Here is a 10,431-nt window from a genome sequence, read left to right on the forward strand (position 1 = left end):
ATGAACAACAATTGTATTTGAATAAATAAAATAGATAGAAACAATTGTATTTGAATAAACAAAATAGATAGAAACTTCGTATTTAAATATATGATATAAGGACTTTATACAGAATATATGATTTTGATAGCTGTTGAAATAGTCTTTCAATCTCAATGAAATCAGTGATGGAAGCGACCAACTACATATGGAACTAAAAATATGGTATTATTCATATTATATATTACTGATAACAAGCAAATCAGTAATGATCTCAGTATCCTAAGAAATGTTGGGAAGAAATGTCAAAGCTAATTTGCGGATTCAATAGAGCATGTCTATATATAAGATAAAAAATATTAAAGATATTTTTATATATATTATATAATGTGTATAATGGTTTCTAAATAAACCCAACTGTGATATATTTGATATGTCGAGAAAACAGATAATATATATAATACATAAAAACTGATATATAATACGCATAGCATCCCTCGAGGATTCTTTTAAATTTAAGACGCAACTTTTGTTTTATTTTTTAAAGATTTGCTCAAAAATGAACCAAAGTACTTTGCTTGGCTTGTGCAAAGTCCCGACCAGCAGCAACAAAAAAGAAGACGAAATGGACGAAGAGGAAAAGCAACAACAAAAACTTTGGACTAAGCACAATGAGGCGAATAAAGTTGGCGCCAGCCAAAACTGGAGAAAAAAGAGCGTAAGAGAAAAGCGAAAAATGAAAAAGAAAACTAGATAAACATTCTCATGGGTGGGTGTCATGTTATCGTCTATTGTGACCGTTTACGCAGTGTGCAAAAAGGGTATATTCGCTTTATGTCTGTATAAATGAGCGCAAGTCGGAGATATGAAAATTGCAATTTTTAATTAAAGTTTATAGTGAGTATGTCGTACTGATCAGGATAGGTTCAGATAATGTTCCATTACCATGAACTGCAATTGAATTGAATCAGCTATTCATGAACGATAAGTTCCATTGAATAACTGATCAAGCGAATATCGATCATGCACAGCTCTAACTGAACTGACTCATCGATTGAGCTAGCTGCACTTCGAAAGCGTCAATAACTGTATACCTCATTATTGTAATCCATTGGAAAACGAAAGATCGAATCTATAAATAATGCTACATTGTGAAGGCAAATGAAAGTGAAATGAAATGCCTGCGCAAATAGATAACTAAAAAAGAATCTAAATATAAAAAAACAAAAGATTTTAATTTTCTTATATTTCAATCTACTTTTAGCATTACGTTCAGGTTGTTCAAGAATATAGATATAGAAGAATATAGACAGAATTAGACTTATGTAGATTTAATCTGTGCTGTTTCAAAACTTCTTTGTTTAGGGAAAAGAGAGTATTAAGAAGTCGAGTACATCCGTCTTACTCTTATTTTATTTAGTTTTTTCACTGTATGACCGAAATTGACTTTATTCGAAATGCAGCAAATGTTGGCAAAAATTCAACATTTTTCTTTTCTTCTGTCACGATTTCATTTAAACTGCCTTTGCGAATGCAACGTGTTGCACTTACTTTCGCATTGCTGTTGTCATTGCCGGGCTGCAGCTCCAGCTGGGCGGGTCTAGTCAGGGGCTGCTGAGCTTGCTGTTGCTGCGCTTGATCCGTTTCTTTGTTGTAGTAGTCTGCCAGGCTAGGCACCGCCAAGACGCCCACCTTATTGCGCGCCACCTGCTGATGGGTGGGTCGATTGCGCGCCGACAGCATCATGCGGTGCGCCACAAGAGCCATGGCTGCCACGCACGTAAAGTAAATCCAAAATCAAATTGAAAAGAGAAATGAACACGGAAACCGGTCGCTGTTTTGATCGAAGAAAACGCTCGCCACCAACTAAAAAGCGACGCGGCGGAAAAGCCAGCCAGCGACTGCGACACGCACCGGAAAAGGCAGAACAACAAAACAAAATGGCCAAGCTCTCAAGCCATCCTGCTCTAACACACACACACAGACTAACTGTCTCCCTGTGTGTGTGTGTGTGTGTGTGTGTGTGTCTGTGGGAGCTTGTATGTTTGCGTATTAAACGCTGCATGTTTGATGAGCCTTTTGTTTTTGTTGTTGTTGCTGCTTTAACGTTAATATTAATGTCCGACGCGACTGTCTGCCAGCTGTGTCTCTGTGTGTGTGTGTCTGTTTGTATTAGTTTTACCAACACGTGCGCAAGACATTTCCGAAATACGAAAAACAACAAAAAAAAAACAAGTGAAAGTGCTCCCCAGTTAGATGTACAGACTAGTAGATATACTGTGATTTTTATGCTTAACTCTTCATATTGTTAAATCATTCTATTCGTGAAAACTTCAATTTGTATACATTTCTTATTTTTATTATATTTGCAAATTGTTTGTAGTTTCATAAATAAGTAAACTGATAAACTGTATTGTATGCACCCATAAATATGTAATTTATGCCGTATATATGTACACTCAATCAATATACCCTACTCAGTTATTTAGTGGGTAGCGAAAATAAAAACTCGACACATTCACAAGGGAAAAATGGCAATATAATTTGTTGTTAAAATAAAATTATGAAACATACTAAAGAATATAAAATGAATTTCTGAGTGTCAGATTCACTCTTTTAAATGAAAATACTTAAAGACAGAAATTGCTTCATATCATATATACAATTCTTTTTATGAGGAGTCCTAAAATGGTGAGCGTTCGGCAGAACTAGGAAGCAAATTGAAACAGAACAAATGTATCTATATATAAATAATACATAAATATATAAATATATATGCATACTTGTGTGTGGACATATTGTCAATGCATTGTTAATGTACCCAGGTATTAGGTATAGTGTAACTTTTATTTTATTTACCGCTTTGCTCTGGCCGACAATTATAATTTGAGTCATGTGAGCACGCAACCACACTTGTATGTACACATACATATATGTATATATATATGTATATATGTATGTATGATTATATGTGTGGTATCAACAAAGGCAGCCTCTAAACAATGTTCCTTCTGTACGTTGTGCTGAGCAACTTGTTTACTTGACCTTAGTCATTGCCAGCTGCCAACAGCAACAAACAGAATAAAGGAAAAGCGAAGCGGCAATAGTTGATCTAATTCTGGATAACTAACTGTATTCGCCACGCATTTTTTTATTTTCTTCTTAGAGTTAGCAATTAATGCAGTTGTTGAGCATGCAATTGAACCAGTCGTGCCATCAGCACTGAAGAACCACTGAGTGGAACAAGCAAAGGAACAATAGTACAACAAAACAAGTACGCATCTCCCTCGCTTCACTAAGCAATACACAAGCTCATTTGTTCAGTTTGATAAGTTGTTCAATTGAACTAAACACAACAGTTCCATTTAACACAGACGTCATCGACAATAATTGTGCATTAAAAATTAATACGGGTACTCCACATAGTACATAGCACATAGTAATTGAAGCTAAATAAATATTATTTGATAATATAATAAATATATACTATATAAAATGTTGAGAAATATATTGAGAGCGAGTAAATTAAAATCGGAAATTGAAAAAAGGAAATTTATATAAATATTAAGTTGACTGGAATGCGATTTATATAAAAAAATTTTACACACTATAAAAATTTAATGGATGTATTCCTTACTTAGAGTAAAAAATAGCTCTATTATGTGGGATCTCCATTGAGAACTTTGCAATTGTTACGATGTTTCTCTTTATTACAAGGATTTTATATTTATATTTTCCACAGTTTTACTTACCTTATGACATGTTTAACTGATGAATGAGCTATATCAAAAGCATGACGTCATTACTGTGAGCGAGCACACACATATACACAAACATACATACGCACACATTGGTATACATATAAGGAAGGTTAGTTATACAGATGGGTCGATGGGCGGTGTTGTCTGGGCCATTTCTAACGGTTCTTGAGAAAGCGTAACATTTTGCTCTTATTTTTAGTTGCCTCGTTTTTATTTGTGCATAAATTATATCGAAATCTGTGCATTCAAGCTGCAAAGTAAAAAATGTTAATAAGAGAGGAAGAGAGAGATTATCAAAAATTAAATATAGTTTATAAACGTTGCCTAGTAACACGTATGCTCCATTGCTTGGTCTAAAAAATTATGTTGAGACCATGAAATATTTTCAGGTGTACACATAGATAGCCTGTTAATGCCCATGCTCTTTTGTCTATTTAAATTTAAAAAAACACAGACAGCAAGAGGTGGAATGTAACATATTTAGTTGTACTTAGCAGCTTCTTTATTTCTTTATTTCTTATAGAAGTAAGGAATACTGGAATGATTTGTGAAATTAAATTTAAATATTGGCGCACTTGTCAAAAAGTTAGGTGCTACACAACTGTGCGTGCTGTAGCATTTAGCTGAATGGTCGTACACAAGGCAGCATTGGCGTAATCGATAAATGCTTACAACTATCGTAAGGGCTGCAGATTTGCCAATAGTCTCGATTTTAGTGCGCGTGTACACTAATTTTACGCAAAAGACGGTTTACTTAAAATTAATTTTAATTTGTAAAATATAAATATACAAATTATCACTAAAAAAGTGAATAATAGTATTAATTAAAAGAAGTACAGCTTGCATATGTTTTTTTATTTTAAGTTTAAAGTATGAGCTGCGTACCAAGCTCCTAATTGTTTGGCTAAAGAAAGTAAAAAGTACGAAGAAAAAATAATGTCGCCCATGTCAAATGCCAATTCAATAACTCCGACTGAATTAAGTCCATTTGTATATTGGTCACAAACGAAGGGTCAGCTACTGCTCAAGGTGGATCTTAAAGATGCGCAGGTGGGTGGCAGAGAAAAATCAATAATAATATAAAATTTGATGATGAAGAAAATCTAACCGGCAATCAATTTATTAGGGTGTCGTTGCAGAGTTTACTAATACAACGCTCTCATTTGCCGCGACTGGGCATGGAGCACGCGGGCGGAATGCTTATAAATTCCAAATGCGTTTCTTTCTGCCCATCGATGATGAAACTGCGACCTTTTCAGTTACGGACCAAAAAATCGAGTTACATATACGAAAAGCAGAGCCGGCATGGTGGCTGCGACTCATTGCTACGCCTCAAAAGCCGCACTGGCTTCGCATTGACTTTGATCGCTGGCGGTCGGAGGACGATGGAGATAAGAATGAGGCAGTACGAGATGTGCGAGAGGATTATATAGAGGAGTATAACAAATTACAAAAGCAGGAAATTGGCTATGTGAGAGGTGAAAAAGAAGCCGAACCCATGTAATCAATGCCCGCAATTAATTTTCTTTTCTCCTTCACAGAGCATGCGAAGAAGGTTTACTTGATCATATACAATCTGGCCATGCTTGTCGGGTATTTGCACATATTGCTTATAATGGGTGTGCTCTACATACGCGATGGATCGGATAGTATAAAGCATACATATGAATATGTGGGGACATCATTCAAATTTGTACAGCTCATGCAATATTTGGAGGTAATGCATCCTTTATTTGGCTACACAAAGGGCAGTCCACTGGTGCCCTTCTTCCAAATCTCAGGGCGCAATTTTGTGCTCTTCCTAATGATCGAAATGGAACCGCGCATGCATGCCAAACCGGTAGTGTTCTACGTGTTTATTATATGGTCGCTCGTTGAGATAGTGCGGTAAATGCCATCAAGCTATTTATATATATACATACATAAAACTAACTGAATCATTTTTAATTCTTAATCCTCAGCTATCCTTATTATGTCAGCCAGCTGCTTAAGAGGGAAAATGGTTTGCTAACATGGCTGCGCTATACTATCTGGATACCCCTTTATCCCATGGGCCTTGTCTGCGAGGGCGTTATACTGCTTCGCAGCATACCCTACATTGAAGAAACGAAACGCTTTTGTATCGATATGCCCAACAAGTGGAATTCGACATTTGACATGGTGCTCTTCGTAAAGATATATTTGCTGCTACTCGCACTGCCCGGCAGCTATCTGGTCATGTCTCATATGTCCAAGCTACGCGCTAAGAAACTGGGACGCGGCCGAGCTAAGCCAAAAGTTAACTAAGAATATTTTACAAAATTTACTAACTTAAGATAATACCACCCTGTCTGTTTTCATTAATTTACCATTTATTGTTATTTTTTTTAAATAATTCGTTTAAGTTTATGGACTTAATACATATATATGTATATATGATATTAAGTCATATATTAGTATCAACGGTTTATATAGTTAGTGTGCAACCAAAGACTTTTCACTCACACAATTCATACGGTAAAATTAAACAATTTTAACATATTGAAAATACAGAAAAATTTATTCTTCTTTCGCTGATAATAAAAATTTCCGTTTATAAGAAAAAATTTCGAGAAAAAAGCTTTTAAATCCAATTTGTACAAAACTATGACTTGAACGCACTTTGGAAGTATAACCTAAATATCTATGGAAGGAAATTGTTGGTTTTCTTCTCGTCCAACGGTTGTACCTTCTCAGCATCGCGATTAATTTGAGCAAAGCTTTGTATGTTCGAAGTATGAACCTTGAATTTTGTACCATGAGCTATGAATTTGAAAAAGGGTTGCAAAAATAGTCTGAGAAATTTGCAGATAGAATCTATAAGACAAATCCTAAAGAAAATAATGATCTGCTCACCTCTTATAGAATAAGAAATAATTGATGTACAATACATTTTCTTAGTGTTATGCATTTGTATACTTTTTTATAATTGGACTTAAATATCTGTTTTCATTTTTCTGTGAGCTACATACCAAAAGATCTCGTGCATTCAGTTTTAGCATCGTGTCCAGCATTTGGCGATTATTTCCTGTTTGGCTGACTGCTTTTGTAGATCGTAGATTGAACTTGTCTTTGATTGACAACTGATTCACACAATTTTTATTTAATTTTTACTTGTGGGTAATTATCGAAGAATCAGGGAGCAGTTGATATTTTTAGTGTTTATTGAATTTTCTTTTAGGATCTTTAAATCAGTTTCGTACTAAGGGAGTACAGAAAGCTTATCGATTTTTGAATATTGTCTTTTGAAATATAAATTCCGCACAGTGGGGCAATTAATTAGCTAACTACTCCTGCCAAGCTCAATCGAGCTAAAGCCAATGAAAGATGCCACATTAATTTACGTTGCAAAACTTAATTGCATAAACCGAGAAATACGAACGCACCTATTGGCAGTTACCGACTGCATGAAACTCAGTTCTTAGAAGAAATGTTTTACCAGTTGCTGTATTGATTTCTGTTTTTACTTTCTATAAATAATTATTTGCCAGTTGCTATTTCTTTAAAATTAGTTTGAAAGGAGAGTCAACCTATTCACATACAAACACATATTTCTTTCATATAATATACATTGCATACTATAAATATATAATACAAAATATATTAATGGTTCGAGAATAAAAAATGAGGCCTCATCTAAGTATGTAAAACACAAAATACATTATATCTTAGATGAGCTTTAAATAGTAAAAATATTTATTTTAAACTTTTCTATTCAGATTTAGGTATATATTTTATCTATGCTGTCTAACTGCATATATTCTAAGTTTTGTATTATTTACATATTCCAAAATACTTTGCAATTCCCATTTTAAATAAAAGCTTTTATAAACCAAACAAATTTTTTAAATCAAGGAGGGAGACAGATGTGTTCTACTGCACCAGTAGGCTCTTTAGTCGTTTTGGGAAGTCGGGAGTATTCAATGCACTGGCTCAAATATAAATATCTGACTGCAATTTGCAACAGCTTTCAGTGTTGAAACCGGAAGACACAGACCAGAATCTGGAGCCAAACGTAACGAGCCGCTGAGTCAAACTGTACCGAACCGAACCCAAACTAAACTAAACTGAACTGAACTGCAGCGGGGTTAACGCACAACTAATCACACTCGGCTTCTCCACTACCAAAAGGCTCCGCCTAGGACCTTGGCCGGCCGAAATGAGTTTTTGATTAATGTCCCGCAGACCGGGTCGTGCATGTGTGAGTGTGTGTGTGGGGCGATTGATTTTCTTACTTTATTTTATTTTGGAAAAAGTAGTGGTATAATTTGTGGAGGCAGAGACAAATGCGTGAGCCAATGGCACTTGACAGCTGGCGGGGATTAAGCGCGAAACGAAAGTGCAGCAATCGGCTGAGTTATTTTCAAAATTGTGATTTAGTTCACGCTGTGAACCAGTTCATTCATCATTCTGACCAGCTGCAGCATATGGCAGTTGACAGTAGCTGAAGGGCCGGCCAGAAATTGAATGACTTGTGACTCCTGTTCCGTGACTCGTTGGAGATTAGTGGCCTAATTTTTTAGTATTGGCTTGTCAATCGGTTTATATACTATAAATAGTTCTATATATATGTATATAAGAGTGGGACTCTCAGCTAATTAGACTACCTAAATTACTTAGCTCTGACAAAGCAATGTAGTATACCTTTATTTTTAGACTGTACGGAAGGAGCAATGCTGAACTGTCCTGAGCAGGTTCAATTAATGAGTTCGTTCAAAAATGATCTAGCTCACTCTACCACTCGCCAAATGAACAATGAACATTCAATATAGCTTTTTAGCCGACGAATAGAAAGTTTTCAAGCGGGTTCGATTAACGTGCTCCACCGTTAAAATGCATTAAAATCTATAAATATTTGAGGCGAAAGGTAGATGAATCACCAATTTTATTTTTATAAAAAATCAATTCAGTGGTCATATCTTCTAATCGGTTCATGTGTGAATTCAATCGATTTTATAAAAAGGCTTTATAAATCAAAATGAGCTGTAATCTTAATTGTCTTTTTTCCTGATCATCATTTGAACAAACTTGAGGGGCTTAAAGTGCCAAGTTCGCCATTCAATAGCTTTTGAGTTGTCAACATTTTGCGTGACATAAGCTCCATTCAGGTTACTAAAAAGGCAGACTTTAATAAGAATGTTTAATGTTTCGCATATAGTTTACCAGATATAACAGTTCGAGTTGAACCACCAGCCGGATTTAAAAATCTGAGCACATCCATCAGTAGATCGATCGGGTGTAGAGAATGCAATTTGCTTATGGCTCGACAAGGAATCGCCCGCGTCACCCGAGTACTCGCCAAGATCTGCGATCTGATAAGCTTGGCTCTCGTCGCCTATTTTAAAGTGCTTATAATATGCGTAGCGTGTCTCATTCTGAAAATCCTCCATATGTATATAGAGTTCGTGGTCAGATGTTTTCGTCAGTCGGTGCAGATTCTCCAGACCCAGGAAGAAATCACCGTGCAGATCACCAAACCCCGCCCTGTAATCGTCCCAATTGCGATTAAAATTTTCGCTGCCATCTCGACGACGTTGTACCACTGTCCAACCGGAGACAGATACACTTGGATCGCAGACAGGCGAAAAACGGTCTATGCCGGACATTTTTAACAAATATACATTATATCGTTTGCCTAGACAATCGACTGATAAATAATTATCAATAGGAAAATTTGTTTGTGGGTTTTCCACAAGCTTCTGCAGCTTGTGTCTGTTTTCTTCAACTTCCATCAGATCGGTTTTAACAGTGGTTTCGTCGTTGCTTTTTTTCAAAACCTCATTGTTATTTTCCTTATTTTGTGTGTTATTTGCTAATTCAAGTAACTCTATTTTCTTATATAGTTCATATTGTTTGATTCGTGTCTCTAATTCGAGGATTTTGTTATTTTTCTCATAGATTAGTTCTGCTTTGATTGCTTCGTTCTCTTTATAGGCTTTATACTGTTCCATGAGCATTTCTATTTGAATTTGCTTATCTTTAAGAGTTTCTTCCTTATGTCTTAGGCTTAGTTCAAGGATTTTCACTTTGGCTAAGAGCTCGTCGTATCGACTTTCCTTCTCTCGCACCGAGGCGACATACTGAAGCAAAGGCTTAACGATTTTATAGCAATGCGATCCGCATTCATCGTCTTTGCTCTGCGCATAGAACTATTAAATTGAAAATGGGTTGCATAAATATGTATATTTATATATATCACTTATTAGATCTTACGGCTTGATTGTCTGTTCTCTGGACACTCGTATTCACGCATATCAATAATATTATACTATATAACAAGATCATAGTTCGCAAATACAAATTTCTAGCAGCTTTGCGCTCTGCACAACAATCTGAAGTTGAGTGGGAATTCAACTGTAAGTCGCATCGTTTTCATTTGCATTTTGTTATCAAATTTCATACTTTTGACAGTGTCTAAAGGTTCTTTTTCATTATCAGTTTAAAAACATTGAGAACTCATTCGAGTGGTATTTAAATTAATTGGGCCATAAAATATTTTATATGTTGTCAACATATGTCAATTAAATAAAAATAGTATATTCTGGTCGATTACGGAATACCTCGTTACTCATAGAAACTTTTATATACATATAAATAAACAAGTAAGAATAATCTAATCGGGGGTACCCGACTGGGAGTTACCCTGAACTCCAACTGATTGGCGTTATTAGAA

General features: G+C 35.5%; 3 protein-coding genes across 3 annotated transcripts; 1 reads left to right on the forward strand and 2 right to left on the reverse strand.

Moving 5' to 3' along the window:
* Positions 1–894: 894 nt before the first annotated feature.
* On the reverse strand, positions 895–2,534 carry LOC111594753. The gene is made up of 2 exons (XM_023308201.2): positions 1,531–2,534; positions 895–930 (listed from the first exon to the last, which is right to left on the reverse strand). The coding sequence occupies exons 1-2, from the start codon at positions 1,744–1,746 to the stop codon at positions 895–897; spliced, it is 252 nt and encodes an 83-aa protein (XP_023163969.1). The 5' UTR covers positions 1,747–2,534.
* Positions 2,535–4,438: 1,904 nt separating this feature from the next.
* Positions 4,439–6,089, forward strand: LOC111594788 (very-long-chain (3R)-3-hydroxyacyl-CoA dehydratase). The gene is made up of 4 exons (XM_023308244.2): positions 4,439–4,790; positions 4,867–5,218; positions 5,282–5,627; positions 5,702–6,089. Exons 1-4 carry the CDS (start codon positions 4,677–4,679, stop codon positions 6,024–6,026), a joined length of 1,137 nt encoding a protein of 378 aa, XP_023164012.1. The 5' UTR covers positions 4,439–4,676; the 3' UTR covers positions 6,027–6,089.
* A 2,532-nt stretch (positions 6,090–8,621) lies between these two features.
* Positions 8,622–10,087, reverse strand: LOC111594787 (fibrinogen-like protein 1). The gene is made up of 3 exons (XM_023308243.2): positions 9,972–10,087; positions 8,922–9,907; positions 8,622–8,870 (listed from the first exon to the last, which is right to left on the reverse strand). The coding sequence occupies exons 1-3, from the start codon at positions 10,041–10,043 to the stop codon at positions 8,750–8,752; spliced, it is 1,179 nt and encodes a 392-aa protein (XP_023164011.2). The 5' UTR covers positions 10,044–10,087; the 3' UTR covers positions 8,622–8,749.
* Positions 10,088–10,431: the final 344 nt, after the last annotated feature.

The sequence above is a fragment of the Drosophila hydei genome, unplaced genomic scaffold (assembly GCF_003285905.1).
Source record: "Drosophila hydei strain 15085-1641.00,03,60 unplaced genomic scaffold, DhydRS2 tig00000149-arrow-pilon, whole genome shotgun sequence".
Taxonomy (NCBI): domain Eukaryota; kingdom Metazoa; phylum Arthropoda; class Insecta; order Diptera; family Drosophilidae; genus Drosophila; species Drosophila hydei.

Excerpts from the sequence above, each read along its gene's own strand:
- LOC111594787 (XM_023308243.2), bottom strand. The coding sequence starts at position 10,043 with ATGATCTTGTTATATAGTATAATATTATTGATATGCGTGAATACGAGT. Across the intron at positions 9,908-9,971 it reads AGAGAACAGACAATCAAGCC|TTCTATGCGCAGAGCAAAGA; the intron begins GTAAGATCTAAT and ends TCAATTTAATAG. Across the intron at positions 8,871-8,921 it reads AACTCGAACTGTTATATCTG|TAACCTGAATGGAGCTTATG; the intron begins GTAAACTATATG and ends CTGCCTTTTTAG.
- LOC111594753 (XM_023308201.2), bottom strand. The coding sequence starts at position 1,746 with ATGGCTCTTGTGGCGCACCGCATGATGCTGTCGGCGCGCAATCGACCC. Across the intron at positions 931-1,530 it reads ATGACAACAGCAATGCGAAA|TTCATGGTAATGGAACATTA; the intron begins GTAAGTGCAACA and ends ATTCAATTGCAG.
- LOC111594788 (XM_023308244.2), top strand. The coding sequence starts at position 4,677 with ATGTCGCCCATGTCAAATGCCAATTCAATAACTCCGACTGAATTAAGT. Across the intron at positions 4,791-4,866 it reads TGGATCTTAAAGATGCGCAG|GGTGTCGTTGCAGAGTTTAC; the intron begins GTGGGTGGCAGA and ends TCAATTTATTAG. Across the intron at positions 5,628-5,701 it reads TCGCTCGTTGAGATAGTGCG|CTATCCTTATTATGTCAGCC; the intron begins GTAAATGCCATC and ends CTTAATCCTCAG.